This window comes from Scophthalmus maximus, chromosome 9 (assembly GCF_022379125.1).
Source record: "Scophthalmus maximus strain ysfricsl-2021 chromosome 9, ASM2237912v1, whole genome shotgun sequence".
In the NCBI taxonomy this organism is placed as follows: domain Eukaryota; kingdom Metazoa; phylum Chordata; class Actinopteri; order Pleuronectiformes; family Scophthalmidae; genus Scophthalmus; species Scophthalmus maximus.
In genome coordinates this window covers 8,240,001-8,259,298 of record NC_061523.1, presented here as the reverse complement: position 1 = coordinate 8,259,298, position 19,298 = coordinate 8,240,001, and the positions used below count along the sequence as shown (strand labels likewise).

The window sequence follows — 19,298 nt, the reverse complement described above, 5'->3', positions numbered from 1 at the left end:
GGTCGCCCACTCCCTCCAACCTCCTCCTCCTCCCTGCTCCCTCCGTCCCTTCCGTCCTCCTCGTCCGCCCCCCACCACCCCTCCCCCGGCCCCTCTCCACCGATCAGGGAGTGCCAGGTGCCCCTGCTGGAGAAAAACTCCCCTCACTCCCACCTGGAGCCCCACCCCGATGACTCATACTTGCTCCGGGCCCAGCCCTCGTCCGCAGGTAAGCGACCTCTTCCATCCATCCGGCCTCTTATCCCTTCATCCATTTCATTTGTGCGTCATTACGCCATCCATCACCTGGGTCGCTGCATTACCTCATCACGTGTCCATTTCCTGATCTGATTTTGTTGTTGCTCAGCAGGATGCCAAGAAATCCTTTCGCTTTGATTTAATGTCACATCTTGTTCGTTTAATCATTTTGTTTTCTGCTCTTCGGCAAAGTCAGCATTGCTTTGCATGGCTGGAGAGTGAAACAAAGGGACTTTGGCAGATATATTTTACATTGACTGTGATTGAATAAAATCACAGTCGGTTCTGAATATTATGGTTTTATTTGAGGGGAAATAAAATCATTTGATTGTTGATCATTCGCAAAATACATTTATAAATCTATCTATACGCTTTGAACGGTGAAAGAAAATCTATCACAGGGTGATAATTGCATGTAAAACAATTGTGTAATTTGATGATTTTTTTGTCTCATGTAAGCAGACTATTGGTAATTTTGCTAATGGATTACACTTTAAATGTAACTGTCCCACCTTAGTCAACTACTGCCAGAAAACAATGATGCAAGTGAAAGCCACCCCTTCACACTCTGCAGTTGTTGACAGTGTGTATTTGATGTGTGTTTGTGCTCATTTTCCATATGACATCCACAATCCTCAGGAAAGTGAAAGCTAAGGGGATAATGAATTTTAAGTGCCAGCAGGAGGATCAGCATAGCAAAGACAAACTAGTTAGTTTCCTTGGCTCTATAGCATTCTCTTTCATCGCTGGACGCTCTCTTGTTGGCTGTTAGAGGCGCGGTGTGCTTACATCAGCACCTTGCAACTGTTCTTCTCGCCCATATGCACATAAATGCACACACACACACACACACACACACACATCTGCAGTGGTGAGTTCATTCATCAGCATGCACATTTGTTCTCAACAATTAGCTTCTGTGGGCCAACTCTCTCTTGTCCCCCTATGCCTCTCTTTCCCGCTCGCTCCCCGTTCCTCCGTTCCTCCGTGCATCTGCACTTGTAATCAGCGGATATATTTAGCAGAGGCCTGATGGGAGGGAGAGGGGTGGGCAGAGAAGTCCTAATGTGATTTTTGGTGGAATACAATCTATTGTTAATGGCGTTAGGCTCTCCTTTGATCCAGTATAAATCTTCATTAGGGAAGGCCCGGGTCCCAGGTTCAAGAGCAACGTGATTAGGGGGCTTTTAAAATGACGTTACATCAGCCCCCTAATTGGTTTACTGTTTGCTGGGGCAACATCAATCATTAGCCCAGTAACCACACAGCAAATAAATTCACTCTGCCACTGACACCCTAATGGCAGACACTGGCAAAGAGGGAGAGTGAGGCTCACAGGCACACACTCTCTTTCTCTCATTCTTGTTTCGCATATACACCCACACTTTGGGTTCCGGGGCTTCTTTCAGTCTCTGCTGAGCATGTACACACAGAGACGGCGAGCAAGAGAGACGAAGAAAGAAAGTGTGTGTGTGCGAGGACGACGACAGAGAAGCAGGAAGAGAAAAGAGCCAAACGGGGGCACAGACAGAGAAAGCCAAACTTTGACTTTTTGAAGTTGTTTAATGAGATATCTTGCATAAAAAAATCAAAAAAGGAGCCAGACAAAAAAACTAAAAAACATTCAAAGTGCAGCAGTAAAAATAGATGGAGAGAGAGACTGAAAGGGAGACCGAGACCAAGAGACGGAGGGAGTCAAAGAGACAAAAAACCCAAAAAGGGTCAAAGTGATGTGAGCCTAGGGTGCGAAAGGAAGGGGGAGAACAACATGCAGATGGAATTGCAAATTGCCACATCTCCCAGCCAGGACCGCTGATCTAATGGGTGCGGAGAGAGAGTCCTCGGCTTTGGGCCGTCCATTAGGCTCGACCTAAATGAGTTTAAAGTGGCAGAACGGCACTCCGTCAACACGCCCTGGCATGTAGGGAGACACGGGAACGGCTGCGAGGAAGTGGAAGAACCTCACTCTTTCTGCACGTGTGCCGCGAGCGTGCACGAGCGTCTGTCTGGACAGTGCGTCTTTCAGAGGGGTCCTGTGGAGAGCGGACGCTGGGCCGGAAATGAGTCTTACCAAGCCAGGCAGAAACTGACCGCCGCGAGATAATCCTCAGGAAGCTGCATGCTGTTCGTTTGTGTGTGTGTGTGTGTGTGTGTGTCCGTCCTTGTAAAGTAGTCCACCATTACCTAAGCTACCAGGTGGACGGACGTGTTCGTAGTGAAGCGTGACAGGTGGATGGGAGCGCAACGCCGCCACAGCCGCCGATTGGCTGGGAATTGGGCTCCGCGAATGTTTATGTGGGAATACCGTCCGGCTCGGAGCACCTGTCTGGGAAAACCTCCCCCCGGAACGACGGGAGAGGCTGCTGCGACGGCCAATCCGAGCGTGGCGGATCGCTCCTGGAAAGAGCTAGCCTTAGCAGCCGTCTCTGGCCATTCATTATGCATGGGGAATGCTAGGCTATTTTTAGCCCGAGCCTCCTCTGAAGAGGCTCGCTCTGTGCTGCCAGGGGAGCCACCTCAAGTCACCGCCCCAAAACAATGACTGCTCAATGGCTTTGTTGAAACAAATCGGCAAGAAACAAAGGCACCAACAGGGATGCGTCCCGTCCTCCTGCGCTCATTTCATGCGTCCTGATGGTGCTTATGTAAGGGGGGGGGGGGCGACATCTGCATAACAGTGGGACGGTTTGTGCGGGTGCGCGTGGCCACGTGCATGCGGGTGAACTGCACACATGCATTTCCGCTCGTGGAGACCGTTTGTTTTTGGCTGAATTCCGACGACTCTTCTCTGGCAAATTATTGCCTCCTAATTACACAAAGATGACTAGCCAAGACAGAGGCTGTGTGTCTGTGTTAGTGTGTGTGTGTGTGTGTGTGTGTGTGTGTGTGTGTGTGTGTGTGTGTGTGTGTGTGTGTGTGTGTGTGTGTGTGTGTGTGTGTGTGTGTGTGTGTGTGTGTGTGTGTGTGTGTGTGCGTGTGTGTGCATGTGCGTGTGTGTGTTTAATGAAGCCTATGTGCAGATTAAGCCCGCCTTGGCGGCATGTGTGTGTGTGTGTCAGTGCCTCTCAGTTTCACCTCGAGCTCTCCTTCCATTGTGCTCGGCCTCTGAGGTCTGAGAAGAATGACAAATGAGGGGCATGTGACATTCTGAGACAGAGGACATATACTGTATGGACTGGGGGGGGGTGCCACATGGGAATATACCATCCTTAAAACACAGACAGCATGGCAATTAGCTCAAAGAGAAGGTGCATGACAAACCAGTGGGCCGGGTGGCACGGTGTTTATCAGAATTTTTGTCCTTAAGAAAGGCTGGAAGCAGTGGGGGTTGTGGGGCGTGAAATAAAGAGATGGAGAGACAGAGGGGGTGAGAAGGACAGAGCGAGGGGTGGGGGCAGAGCACTGCAATGATCCCTTTTTCAACTGCTGAATGGGCATCTCAGCAGGCCTGCACACACACACACACACACACACACACACACACACACACACACACACACACAAACACACGTATATGCACAGCCTGCTGGGTGACTTTTCTGTTAACCACAGAAAATATCAATAAACAGTTTGCCCATCCGGTGCTACAAAACAAACTACTTTTGTTGTTTCCTGCTGCCAGTCGACTACACTGTCACACACACTCTCTCACACACACACACACACACACACACACACGTGTGTGTGAGTGTGAGTGTGTGTGTGTGTGTGTGTGTGTGTGTGTAGGGGCGGCAGGTTAGCAGACAGGCTTATACTTCTCCTCCGAACGAGGCTCCCTTGAATTGGCGTGCATAATGAACTTCCAGGGATTAGCCCGGGCCAAGCCCGCCAGCTTACAGCTATAGTCCCCCATCTCCAGTCGCAGGGGACCTTGGACAGAATAAACTGGGTCAGGCTTCGGCTGCAGCCGAAAAGGGGCTCTGAGCTTCTCCGCAAAAAAAATGTGGCCGTCGAAAAACGACACCGAAGAGCCGCTGAGAAAATCTTTTCATGATCTGCTGTTTACTCACACTGGCTGGTGAAAGAGAGAGGAAATGGAGGAGGAAAAAGATGAAGTGGAATAAAATGCGATCTGCCTGGCTGCTCCATAATTGCTCTATTTCCTTGCCGCATGTTTTTGTCGTTTATCGGACTGGGTCGCGAGTAAAACTGTTGTCCCTATTAGCCTACCTGCGGGTTTGTACTTTAGCAACCAGACAATTTATCTGACTAAGTCCCCTATCTTAATTTATTGGACCCATTTACCTCCAGCATACTTGTTACTGTGCACTGCCTCTGTTCCGGCGGTTAGTCAGATTTGTGTTTCTGTGGCCAGAGCAGAGTGTGGAGTTTTTGGGGGGGTTTTTCCCAGCAGTCCCTGTGTTTATGAATACGAACGGCCTTGTACGTCGGCCTTGCTGCTCTGGCAGTCCTCACTTCTCAATTCGGTTTGTGTTTTGCTCCGTTGTTTTCCTAGCATTCTTTTTCAAGGATTTGAAGAGTACATAAGAGTGGGTTTCTTTGAATGTCATTTGCATGCGCCGTCGCACAAAAGGCAATTTGTCTCAGATCAAAAATATTTTCGCAGCACGTCTTAGGGATAATTTATTTCAAACTCCTACTAAAAGCTGTGTGACTTTTGGAAGAAAACTGACTTTAGTGACTGACTTTAAACTGTTATTTTGTCCACCGTCTGTTAAGATTAAGTATTTGCACTTCATTCAGCAAATATTGATTCAATGATGAATAAAAGAAAACAAAAATGTTTTACTATGTAATATTTCAGTTCAGTTCAATTGAAAACACATAACAGCTCCAGTGGTCCCGCAGGAGGCAATGAAGAGACTAAATAAATAGAATCACAGGCACTACTTTTATCAGGATTTACATATTTCTTGACACTATCTGGTGACGTGTAATAGAATTTGCTGGTAGATTACAGATAATAGGATTTCCATATTTTTTCCCATACGATGGGAAATATTCAAATGTTTTATTACAAAATGGAGCCGATGTGAGTCTCTGCAACTGTACAGGATTCGACGTAGTCCTTGTGTCACAGTGTAGTGGCTAGATCGCTGGACAATGCACTCGTTCCCCAGTGGTGCCTTCGAGTGCTCGTCCGCACATGCACAGAGACAGACGGACACACACACACACACACACACACACACACACACACACACAGAGAGAGAGAGAGAGACTGACACACACACCAAGGCTGCAGCAGTTCATAGAAAAGCTAGGGCTGTAAAACTATATATTCCTCTTCCACACAAGGTGTGCCATATATTATTCATCTGAATTTGAATGAAAAAACTGTTCAATATTTATAGCTGGAAAGTGAACAAAGGCGAAAGGCTTGCATTTTTGTACGCAGATTTAAACATAGCAGACAGCGGGGTAGTGTGTGAACATGGGAGTGCCTCATTTTATTTTTGAATCGCTCCGACTGTGTCCATGCCTGCATGTGTGCGTGTAAAGCTTCTTTTTTCCCCCCCATTATATGGCTCTGTGTTGTGTGTATTGTCGCTATGCTCAAGCTAGATAAAAGTACTTAGGCAGACAGGGTGTAGTAGGAGCTATTTCAGTTTTAAAGGGACATTGTGGGGAGGGGAAGTCAAGTAAAATGTATTTATAAAGTGCTTTTAACAAACACGGTTTATCTCAAAGAGCCTTACAACTCAAACAAAATGCAAATAAAACTCAGATGAAAGAGCGGGAAACAATCCTCAAGAAGAAAATGATACAAGCGAGAAGGTGGGGGAAGAGGAGGAGGAGGAGGAGGGGGAGGATAAGAAATAAAATTCTCTGAATACTTTAATATCAATTTCCACTGTGCATGTATGACGCCAGACTGTGGCTTTTCCTGCAGGTGTTTGACAGCATGTATGTTTGCATGTGCACGTGTGTGTGTGTGTGTGTGTGTTAGTGTCTGTGTGTGTGTGTGTGTGTGTCAGTGTGTGTGTGTGTCTGTGTGTGCGTGCGTGTGCGTGCATGTGCGTGCGCGTGTGTGCATGTTCCTGTGTCTCCCACGAGCATCTTTGCATGTGCAAACAGATGTTTTGTGTCGCAGAGGTCACGCCCCTCCATCTTTCTCTCGTCTCCTTCCCCTCTTCCCCTGTTCTCTTCTTTCACAAGCATCTGTTCTTCGGGGACGCGTGGGTGACACCTGCGCCCCAGTGGCGGCGCCGAGGAATCAGGTCACCTTACAAACTGGTAGACTTTACAGCTGGAGTTGTGAGGGAGCCCCCCCCCCCCCCCCCCCCCCCCCCCCGCCTGATCTCAACACCCAATCCTAGAGGAAGGGAATGACCAAGAGGGACAATTAGTTGGCATGCAGTTGCTACATGCATTTATGCTCTATCTTGAATTAGTGTGTGTGCGTGTGCCATTTGTATCATTTATGCCTCTTCGGAATGTTTCGACTGTCATATATCAGAGCAAACTCATCCACTCGTCTCTCCCCTTTTCACACTTTTGCCTTTATTATTCAATAAAAAAAGGAGATGAAAAATGGAGGAGGGCAAGTGTGATCGCGCAGCTTGACAAAACAGTTGCTTTTGTTCTTTTCACCCCGCACACGTATGTGGGCATATGTGCGCTTACTCCATGCTTTGATCAGCACGAGAACAGGCAACGTGCAAAACAAACACGGCGATTGTAATGTATTCCACGCTCAGATGTGTAAAATAATGATGAAAGTGTAATGTGTGGCACCGTCGGAAAGAAAAGAAACAGCTCACGGTGTTCTACAGCCAGAAGACAAAGCCAAATGTAACATCAGTGACTCTGTTTGTTCTGCGATAATGTCATATCAAAAATGACATTTAAAATGAAGGGTGTAGACAGATTGTCGGGACATCTGAAGTTTGTCTTTTTTTTTTTCTTTTTTGATTAAACGCGTGGTCTTGAATCGTCGGTGCATTTGACGACGTGCACCCGTCACCGAAAGTAACCGAAAGAAGTGATGCAGCTGTGTCAAACTCTCCCGTACTGTATCGTATGTGGTTCATTGATTTTTCTGGACAAACCCCCCCCACACACACACACACACATACGAACACATGCTGAAGAAGACAATCTCAAATCTGACTCACTCACACGCAGAGAGCACAAGAGAGAGAGAGAGAGAGAGAGAGAGAGAGAGGTAAAAAGGTGATGTGTGAATGGGTGTTCTTGTCATCCGGGTTTGTTTTTCAGCTCTCTCACTCAACAGTCCATTAGCTCTGTGTTGGAGCGGCTGGTATTGGATTCTAGCTGACATGTTCTCCCCAGTCTGGGAGCAGGCAGGCTGTGCTGAGTACTCTAATATTGCTCTCTCTCTGACCCCCCCCCCCCCCCACACACACACACACAGTGAACAAGAAAACAGGAAAGTAAGGGTGAAAGTGAAAGAGGGACAGGAGTGGGGAACCTGGCCCAAAGTTAGATGGGCAAGACAGAAAAAAAATGTGAACCGAGATGTGAGAGCATGATTATCAGATTTCATACGTCCATATAGCTGGAGTTTCACACCAAAATAAGTTATCGACCATTTGAAAAAATATGATATGACACCTACTCTGAACAAAATGATTGCTGACTCAAGGGTATAGAGCACATGAACGAATGTAAATGACGTTACAATGTGAAATAAACCAAAAGATGTCCAGTAGCCTCACACGCGTCTGGTCTACTTTTGGATGTGTAGCTTTTTTTTGGAATTAATTCTGCCTTCATCTGGAAACTCCTTCGACTTCCCTCGCAAAGTAGCGTGGCTCTTAAACTGCTCTCTGCTCTCCTCTTCTTCCCAGGGGCTGCCAACCACCACAGTCAGTCCACACTACGGCCTCCACTGCCCCCTCCACACAACCACCACACCTTGTCCCACCAGTCTGCCAACAGCCTGAACAGGAACACCCTGAGAGGGGGACGCAACCCCATTCACGCACCCGCCCCGGGCACCGGAGATGGGCCGACCACCCCGGAGTCAGTCCAGCTACAAGACAGCTGGGTGCTCAACAGCAACGTCCCGCTGGAGACCAGGTAAGAGGGAAATGGGTCTCCTTGTCAGTCTTGTCAATGTTTTTACAGCTCACGGGTTTACCTGACGCTGATACCTGGAGACACGTACAGTACGCACAGCAGTGGAGTAATCAATAGGAAGGAGCTGAAAGGTCAGAGCCGTGCTGCTTCGACAAACATTCCTGTGGATGCGTGTCCCCGAGAAAATTCAAGGAGAGAATAAACGAGCAGAGGAAGAAGTCGACGCGATGTGCTGTTAAAAATGCAAACTCACTAGAAAGGAATTAAGGCCGTTCATTGAGACCTGTGAACAAATGAACGTCTCCCTGGTGACCACACAAAGTATTCACATGTTCTTTCAGAAATAGATAGAGCTACTCCAGGGATAGTCAACATGCTACTGGGGCAAAGGCTTTCAGCAAAAGTTCATTCACGAGATGTATGTGTACCACTGACTCATCATCTGACGGCAAACCATGCCTCCTCTCGGGAGCAGTACATACCCACTCTGACGGAGCGGGCTTTCATGAAATTGAGTGAATTTGGATTGACACGCCTCTGCTCTCAGTAAACCAACTTTTATTCCCCAAACATCAACAAAGAATTAGGTCGGATAGACAACAAGGAGTTTTTCGTGAATTAAGCATGGATTAGGACTGAGTTGCATTGTATCGGCGAGCGCGTTGGTGGCACCTTTTCATTTTGATGGCTGGTCAACAGCATCAATTCATATGTCAAATTTTACCATAGTAAAAATCTGTGTCCAAACTGCACAGAAGTGAATCTGCTTTATGATTGGCAATCGCACTGCATTTGTATTTTTACAATGTTATAAATGCTACTGTGACCAGGCTCACAGTCGTGTTTTTTCCTACTTTACACCAACCTAAGATCCTTTGTTTGCAGCTAATAAATCATCTGATTGTCTTCCCCACGATATGTTTTTAGTATTCAGATTTAATAAAAGATCTAACTGTCATTCAGGGACGTGACACACTGCATGAATGTCCTTGATCAGGAGGAAAGAGAGAGGCACTTTTTTGACTTAGTTGTATCAGTATTGTTTGATTTTGCCACATTTTCGTTTGTTAATGATTTATCGAATAGACGAAAGCTCCACTTTTCAGTTCACTGAGCAAACACAATACTGCAGAATATCACAGAGCGTCACTGAAAAATCCCCGTCCATCATTCTATGCAAATGTATGAGCCTGCTTACCAAAAATGAGATTCCTCTTAGCTGCGCACTCCCTGAAATGCGTTCTCCACCTCATCTCCAAGCATGACACATACAAAAAGCGGCCATGTGTCAACGCCATTATGCGTGTTTCCTGGAGTGAGGGGAGCAGGAAATACAAACCATTTCACACGACCTACACATTTCGCTTTTTTTCGCCAGTACACAAAGAACATTTACCGGGCAAACAGAGCGTCCATGCGGGGTATTACTATTTATGAGGCATGCAGTGAGAGAGACACTGCCTACATGCATGCTCGCATGCGCACGCTCCCTCTGTGAGCATTAACTCAGCAAGCTGTAGTTGTGTTTCTCCTGCTGGGCGCTGGGGCTTCCAGCTCTGGCGGCCCCGGACAAGCTCCCCAGAGTGACAGCCCTGTGCAGTATTTATGAGGCCCGGCCATGTTTAATTCAGCCCCGCTGATCTCAACCTGTGCTTATATGCATAGCGACGGCATGTATGGAGAAACGTGGTGTTAAATTGCCACCAGCAATTGTTTATCTAGGCCCGAGTTGCCATGGTGACACATGTTATAAAGATACAGCGGTTTGAGGAGAGGGGAGATTTCTGGGACCTCTGTTGTTGCAACTGATGCAGCGATCTCGGTTGGTACAAACATAAACTTATAAATCATCGGTGACGCTGTTGTGCTGGCCATCTTCATAGATTTAAATGGAGCACGCACACTACACACAAACACACAGACACAAAACACTCAGAAACGCTGTTGAGCCCTCTACACTGGCAGTATTTAGTCATGTTCAGGCGGTGGGGGTTGCGCATGGCTCAGAGCCGGTTGCTGTGGATGGAGCCCAGAGCAGCATGCAGACTTTCCAGCACCACCCTCCAGCACCACATTGGACCCTCCCCTCTGGTCCTGGTGATGGCAGGCGCATGGGTGGGCTGGCTGCAGCTACCGGAGCTTGTGTCTGGGTTTAAAGCCAGCCGGGCAGAGCCAGCGTGTCACACCATCGCGCTGGCAAAGTCTGTCCTCCCATCTCATTATAACCAGCAGCATCGGAGATGATGAGCACACGTGTGCATGTGAGGGAGGGAGTGTGATTTTGTCGACTTGTGTGTATGTTTGCATTCAAAAGCTTGTGTGGTCTCTTAGACTGCGGCTTCTCCCCACTGTTATCATATGTAAATCTTGGCATTTGTTGTCCCCTCATTATAGAAGATGTGTGTGTGTGTGTGTGTGTGTGTGTGTGTGTGTGTGTGTGTGTGTGTGTGTGTGTGTGCGCATGTGTGTGTGTGTTTTAACTTGACCCAACAGTGTGACAGCGCTGAGAGGATGAAGATTGATCACCTAAGAACACCCCAGGGCTTGTATGACTGGCAGAGAAAGAGAAAGATGGAAAAACAGACGAGAAGGGGGGGGGGGGTATAGCAGACAAAAATATAACACAGGAGAGTGAGAGAGGGGGAGAGATGGAAGGGAATGGTTTACGGTAGAGGAGGGAGAGATAAAGAGGGAGAGAGAGGGGGAGAGAAATGGAGGGAGGTGTTGATTGAAGGAGATTGTTTTGTGTGTGAGAGAAGATAGAAAGGCAGAGGAGGGAGATTGGGCCGTGTAGAACATGGATACATTTACCAATGTGAGATAAATTACTATAGATGGCCGGTGTGTGTGCGTGTGCGTGTGTGTGTGTGCGCGTGCGTGTGAGTGTGTGTGTGAGAGAGAGAGAGCAAGAAACCGAGAGGAAGAAAAAAATAAAAGCTTTTCACTGCGTGCATGAGAGGTCACGTGTGTACATGTGTTTCGGGAATTTACGAGAAACCACCTGATTTCCAATCGGTCCCTGGGAGCCTCTTGGCTCGCTGATGCCAGTTTCAATCTCCCTCTGTGATCTCAGGACATTCCCCTGAGTCCCCCCCCCCCCCCCCCCATGCCCGCTCTGCTGTCGGCCACAACTCTAGCGGAGAAATAAGATCACGGAGGGGGCTGCGGCATCTCAATTTTGTCGGGAGGGAGCAGCGGAGGGTGGGGAGGCACGGTGGGGGTACCGGAGGTTACTTTCAAATGCATTACTGTGGGGACACATTAGGAGATGCTACCTGCGGAAAACTGCAGGGGGGTGAAAGGCACGAGAGGGAGCACAGAGAGAAGATGTATGTCCAGCCCGGTAACCGCTACTGCGGTATGCAGATGAGAACTACATAATATCATGCAGGGATTATTGATGATATCATGTTGCATTCATACAACGAACGTCCAATATCCAAAATTATTATGCAGAACCAATACACCACTAACGTTAATAAGCCTGGTTTTGAATTGTAACCACTAATAACATGCTGATCTCGCCTCGTTTGGTCCGAGGAGTTTTACCCACAAAAAGTATGTTCAAAACACCAACTAGTGGAAGGCCCCCACCCAACGGCGATTTTCAGATGTGTGTGGGAGGTGCACACAGTCCACGTCACAAATTCTTGGCCTGTTCCTCGTGTCTAGTCCGAGTCCCTGACGATGAAGTCCTGCTGGATGACATGAACTTTAAACGGACTTCAAATCAATGAAGACCCCAATTGTTCAAACGAGTCCAACTGGTGACCAGAATAGCCGCTGCCGACTTTCGCAACGTGCCACTCTGATTAATTTCTTTGCGGTGAACGTACAATGTGATCAATCACTCACTTAACGCCGCGTCGAATCAGACGGAGGCTGACACATCTCATCTATTTGACGATGGTTTAAACAGTCGCCTCGCTCGTGAGTGTGTGGCTTTTGCCGTGTGATGTAGCACCGCTGCTCGTTTTTCCCTGAAGCTTCATAAGCCCAATATTATATTTCATAAAACTGTGATTAGCAGAGACATTCTTTATTCAGGTGAGGTGGGGGCGCCGCCGCTGTCAAACGCTGTGAGAAAAATCTTTAACACATATAAATATCAATTAAATGACACGGAGAAGATGAGATAGGGGCCCACCTCCCCTAAATCACAATTAAAACAGTTTTTCATTTACTGTACTGCTAGTCGTATTTGGTTATTAAAAACTGTTTGGTTTTTATCTGCTGTTGTTATGATATGTTCACCTTTGCAACACCTGCTACTGCCCCAAAGCAATTCCTTTAATATAAAAAATCCTATTATGTGCAACATCTCAGGGGGGGTTCACCCCTAAAAAAACAACTGAATGCTTGAGTTCTTTCTTTGATGCCTTCTAGTGTTATTTTGCCTTTTACAAACATCGTGCAGGCTCCAATTCTTTTCCATGTTCTCATCAAAGCAACACTCAAATCAATGCCCATTATACTCCATCCATCTGTCGATTGTTGTTTCCTACAATTGTGGCGGGGAGAAATTCTCATGCCACCAGCCTTGAGCATCCTCGGGTCCCGGAGCCCTTGTGTTTCATCCCCAGATCTGACCGTTTCTCAATTCCCCCCCCCCACACACACTCGCACTCGCACACACACACACACACACACACACACACACACACAGGGAGCCGACCTCCGTTAATTGTTCTCCACCTGTGATGGTGATTCTCTGGGTGCCACCCTGTTCAACCACATGTTTGTGAGAGATGAGAAAACGAAAGGCTGCGTGCACACGTGCACTCGAAAGCGTGTGCGTTTGTTCGCTCAAGGGGAACGCGAGCTTTGACTTCCTCCTAATTACCCAGCATGCTCTCTGTGCTGTGGTTAATTGTCCAGGTCCTCTCTCCTCTCAATGGGGAAGAAGGGTTGGAATAAAGTGAAAACACACACCTCCCTTCCTCTCTCCATCTCGCTTCTAATCCATAGCTTCCCTGTCCCGCCTCTGTCCCTCTCTCTTATGTCACTTTTTTTTTTTCCGCTGTGAGGTAGCAAATGAAATGTTTGATCGCACATAAGGGCCAATCAAGTCAAAGAGAGCCCACATAAATTTTTATTGTTTTTGCACGGGCGGGCGCCTCCGTCTGAGTCTGTGCAAATGTGTGTCAGTATGTGAGTTAGTGCCGGCTTTTGCTGTGTGTGTGTGTGTGTGTGTGTGTGTGTGTGTGTGTGTGTGTGTGTGTGTGTGTGTGTGTGTGTGTGTGTGTGTGTGTGTGTGTGTGTGTGTGTGTGTGTGTGTGTGTGTGTGTGTGTCAGGATGCATGACAGTGAGGTACACCAATGGTTAGACTCGGGGGTTGGGGGAGTGGGGGGCACTGCTGGCAGCTCGGGAGAAGGGGTGTGTGTGTGTGCGTCTCTGTCAGTTCTCTCTCTAATTATGTGTGACGTTTCCATGCTGGACCACTGTCAAAAAAGGCCCCCCCACAATATTCACACACATATGCAGAGACACACACGCAGGCCAATACACACACAAACACACACACACACACACACACACACACACACACACACCCACACACCCCAGCTTAATGATACAGAGTTGTGATTGCCGGCTGCCTGCTATGATAGAACCCCTCCATAGTCCTCCGCAACATAAATCAATGTCAATTACCTCCCCAGAGCACATTAGACACTCTCCATTCCTACTCGTAATTAGTATGGCCTGTAGACATATTCCCATCCCACACCAAGCTCACTGTGGAGCCTCTGCACACAAACAACAAAGCCAGGCACTGGAATGAATTCATCGCATGCATCTAAATACAAACCAGCACAGCAAATCATATATATATATATATATATACACTGTGCTTCAAGTAATGCACCACCTCACCCTGCGTTCACGCCAGACACACACACATGCTGTATTAGGAGTATTGTAGTTAATTACCGCTGGCCTTGCCATCACAGGGTGCGTCAACGGCTGTGAAAATGAGTCGAAGCAGAGACACACGCTGGCTGACCTTGGAATGTGTGTGTTTGTGCCTATACACACGCAAGCCATGCATTTCCCAGCATGTGGGTTTATGCATGCATATTAAAATTGATGGCTGTGACACTGAGAGCGAGTTATTTTTAGACAATAACCTCATATTTTCTTTGCGTGCCATCTCCTCGCACTCTCTCACCCTCTGTCCGTCTGTCTTTTTCTTTTTTTTCGTCTCTCTTCTCCTTCTCCCATCTTCCTCGGTGTCACGCAGTGTACCTGACAGGTAAAAGGGGGAGGAAGGAGGAGAGAAGAGGTAGAAGAGGGGCGAAAAAGAGAAGAATCCAGCAGGATACCAATCCAACAATCAGTGGCATGAGATGATGAGAGAGAGCGAGAGCGAGAGACAGAGCACAGACCGGCTGAATAATTGATAAAGAGTGGAACGGTGCTCCCAAACCAAATCTTCATGCTCTGAGCACATCACCCGCTTTCAGCAACTGTTTTTAGATGAGCAGACATATGTACAGACACGCTGTCATGAAACGGCAGCTATTAAAGCCATTAAAGGGGACAGGAGACCATACAGCAAAGTGTACTATTTTTAATAGCAATCATCAGAGGCAGCTACAGCAGCGGGTTATATGTGGTCACACTCGCCTGAAGAAACGAGGCGTTGATCGGCATTTGAGCACACACACCTGTTTGTGTTAGGATACTAGACTGAGGACTCGGTCCGATTCTGACTTTGACTTTGACTTCAACACCAATGAATCATGGCGTTTCGTGGCAGCTTTTTAAAATTTAGAATGATTTGCCATCCTCCCAGAGCCCACAAAACATAAATCATGTTTCACACGTTCAGATACAGTATAATGCTTTGCTGCATGGACGGCTGGCTTTGTTTTAAAATGGGGGAGTAAACTTGGAACAGCTACATGATTGGCAGGGGTCCTTTCCCCTGATCCGTTATAATTTAAATACAAATTCCCTGCCTTTCTACACCACCTAACATCTTTGATTAAGTCAAGAAGCTGCAACTAGTCTAGGTATATCGGACTGAGGGTTCTATGAAAAATGAGAATATCATCAAGAGTATATAACTGGCTGCATCAGGTCAGGAAATGATTATTAGAAGAATGGTTGTTTCATATTTGAAATTCCATTCATAGAAACATTATGCAATTATCTCAAATGGCAGGAGGTTTCAGGCTACGAGGCCACCTTCAAGGTTGAACAAGGACAAACTATTCATACGAATGAAATAGCCTTACAACAAATCACTGTGTGATTTGTGTAATTAAATTGAATTGTATAATTATTTTCAATATTCACAAGTCAAAGTCTAACGACTGCAACAAGGTACAAACAATTTAGATGAATGAAATTACCTTTCAACAACGATCTAATTCTAATGCTTCCTGTTTAATTAGCGTCATCAGCTGTGGTAGTTGTCATGAAGGGACTAATAATCATCAATTTAGCGCGGATTTGTTTGTAACCTAAGCTAAATTATCTTCAAACAAGGACTGTAACGCAAAACTCTTTTTTGGATTATTTAGTTAGGATTTGTCATTTTCGTCTTATCGATTATGTCCAAGGTGCTTTTACGCATTAACTGATAAGACAAAGGTGATTAATCTTTTGACACTTTTGCAGATACATTTAGCTAGTCACCAATGGCACTGTCTGACAAATGAGAGATGAGTGCCTCTAATGCCTGTTGATAATTACATTTTCAAATGTAGAAGTGGCTCTGGTGTGACATTTCCGTGGGTGATAAAATTATCTTCCAAAACTTGTGTGAAACTCAGTATACATGAAAAGTGTTTTGGATTTAAGAGTGGTGTGTGTATGTGTGTCAACTAAAGCCACACACACTGTTTACTTTCCACTCTGATGTTCAGATGTTGCGCTTTGTGCACACACAGCCTCTTTAGCATGCCGTGGTCAACAAAATAATATGAATGCATGCAGCATAGTTTGAATATTTGAGACATCCCAAAGAACAACAACAGTAAATTGATGCTATCTGAATGCTGGAGCCAACTCTAGCTGAAGGATACCAACAAACATGAAATCAATGAGCCCTGGTCAACATGGTTATGAAATCTTTGTATCCAAGGTTTGGAAGCCATAAATAATTTCTTCAGCTGGTAATGCCTAGCATGAGCTATGTGTTGTTACAGTAAAGGGTGGCTGGCAGTAACGTTAGCCTATGCTGTCCCTTCATCTAATTCTATAATGATTTATTTCAGACTGAGATATGACTAGAGACTTGTCACAATGTCACAAAAAGTACTATCCAACCTGTTTGTTTTAAACACCCATCACATTGAGCAGGTGGACTTCCTGTTTAAACTGTTGAAAGTTTACTTTCCCGTGCAGTGAGCAATTATTACAGATACAATCCGTGCTCACTGTCAATTTTGTCTCCGCGTTAAGTGGTTAGAGAAGATAATCTGGCCAAATAACTGTTGGCATGTTTACTACCTGTTTTATCGTCCGACCTTGATGGCCTCTAACTGCCTTTTGAATAAGTGAACACCAGACAAAATATTCTCTGTTTGCAGGATCGTCCTCTGTCCCAAAGTCAAAGACTTACAAAGTACCAGAGCATCTGCACCTACACACACACATACACACACACACACACACACACAAATGGACAAACATTAATGCCCACAAAGGCAGGCAGACAAAATCTCACAGGGATTTTTCTTGGCAATAGATTATCCTCACCTAATCTGATGTGTCACATTCAACTTTTTTATTTCCTGTTACGTCACCTGGAGTCTGTATCGGAGCAGCTACTGGCTCCAGATGTGTGCTGTTAGTGTGTGTCATGATCACAGAGAGGATATGTTGGGTAAAAGGAAAATGTGCTGCAGAGAAGGAGTAGTGTGACAGTGAGGGTGAAGAAAAATGAGAACATGGGAAATGGGAAGGGGGGGGGGGGGAGTAGCAAACGTTGGGTGAGCAGGTGCAGCGGTGGCAGAGGATAATGGGTTATATGAGCAAAGAGATGATGGTTCAAAACCCATCTTTTATCCACTCTCTGAGCCCTGACCCCACCGGGGCAATGAAAACAGGAAAGGGGGACGGCATTGATCCTCCGCAGCCACTGAGAGCAGAAACGAGGCACATCTTTAGTGGGGTGAATGGAAGAAAAATAGAAAAAGAAAAAGAAAAGGAGGATAGAGCAGGGGAAGGTTAAAAAGAGACCTTGGACTGGAACTGGGCTTTATTGGAGACACAATCAGTTCAAGGATGTTCAAACCCCTTTGGCACAAAGGGTTCATCAAAAAGAAATATTGGACAGGAGCTTGCACATATGTGACCTTGTCATCCGGACTCTGACGGGGCGGCAGATTGCCGTGTCCCCTTCATGTTTACCTTTCCTGCAGAGAGTGTTTCTTCCTCTTAATTCAAACAGAATTGACTAATATCATATCATATGTTGTTTTTTTTCTACCAGTAGAATGACATTTTCTCTCCCTCCCTCTTCTTTTTTCTTCATCTTCAGGCACTTCTTGTTCAAGACGTCGTCTGGGACCACCCCTCTCTTCAGTAGCTCCTCCCCCGGGTACCCCCTGACCTCGGGCACGGTGTATTCCCCGCCCCCTCGCCTGCTGCCCAGAAACACCTTCTCGCGCTCGGCCTTCAAGCTGAAGAAGCCGTCCAAGTACTGCAGCTGGAAATGTGCGGCGGTGACGGCCATCGCAGCTGCTGCCCTGCTGGCCATCCTACTGTCCTACTTCATCAGTGAGTGAACTGGCACCAAGTATTATTCGGGGAGACGACTTGTTGCGTTTTTATCTGTTTCAATTAGATGGCTTGTGCTGAAGAATTAAACGATATAAGGCCAGTTAAATGTTACAAAGATATATGCAAAGATGAATTGACACATAGAAGCACACCATCATAACCTCCAACGACTCCAGTCGCTGCAAGAACAAGTCAGTTTCTATAGAAGTCTGTGAGAAAACGACTCTACTTCTCATCTGGTTTATGACACCATTGATGTTTTTGTGACTCATCATATCATTAAGAGTGGAAAAAGACGATAAAGTATGGTTTGCATTGAGCCATGGATACGGCATGATTGACAGCTAGTACCGTCCAATCGGTGCATGGCTGCAGGTGTGCAGTGGACGAGCTCTCAGTCAAACCCAACCCGCGATCCTCCAAATACGGTTACTTCAGGTTCCCCCGAAAAAGAAAAAGAAAAAATCCCGCTGATCAAAATGCTGGAAAGTAGGATTCAAAACAGCAGTTGACGAATCAATGGGTGACGTCATGGTGGGCTGCCACATGGGAGGAACGCAGAGGCAGCTGTTTACGGCTCGCAGCTCTTTCTCTCTGTCTCCCGCCCCTTCACCTCCCTGTTGTTTCCCCTTCTGTCTGCGGATTAGCTACGACGGGGTACAAATGGAACTGGGGGACAAAAGTTCTGTTTACAACCACAAAGAGCGAGCAGCTCTAAGAAAACAAGCTAATGACGTGTTCAGTCTGTCTATCCATCTCCCCTCTGTTTGGTAGGTTACCCAGCGCTGCACCTACACACACACACACACACACACACACACAACAAACAGTGCTCCACACACTTCAGGCGTCTCTGCGTGACTTGGGTGACTGATCTCTCTCTGAATGTATCTGAATGTATATACAGAGTTTGACAGTGGCGGAGGAGGAGCCCGATCTAATCAAATAGGCGACCGGTCCCAATCTGGGAGGGCCCGGATGCTGTTCCGCCAGGGTCGGACACAAATCAAGCCTGGCAAAGGCGCAAGCTTGTCATTGTTGGCCTAAGTTGCACGGTCAAAGTCTGACTCGGCGTGAGCCCCGTCCTCCGGTCGGCATCAGTAAACAGCCCGTCAGACACACAGGGGCTGTTCAGTGAGCAGGTATCATTCAAGGTAGGAATCCTAACACACCCAGCAGGGAGGAGGATGTTTTTCACTGATCCAAAGCCAACGAGCAATAGGTAAACTCAAAGGAACGGCACATACTCAGAGGAGAGCACTTACCGAGCACCTCGGGAAGAGACTCTGATGGCTGTCTCCTTCAAGATCTGGGGAGA

The 19,298-nt window shown here is 46.8% G+C and overlaps 1 protein-coding gene across 5 annotated transcripts in view; it reads left to right on the top strand.

Moving 5' to 3' along the window:
• tenm2a (teneurin transmembrane protein 2a) overlaps window positions 1–19,298 on the top strand; it is a 197,783-nt gene that overhangs the window by 134,987 nt on the left and 43,498 nt on the right. For all 5 annotated transcript variants that reach the window (XM_047334499.1, XM_047334498.1, XM_047334501.1 and 2 more), the window contains 2 exons: window positions 8,013–8,244; window positions 17,739–17,977. In XM_047334499.1, the coding sequence (XP_047190455.1) occupies window positions 8,013–8,244; window positions 17,739–17,977 (471 nt within the window). The remainder of the gene's footprint in view (window positions 1–8,012; window positions 8,245–17,738; window positions 17,978–19,298) is intronic.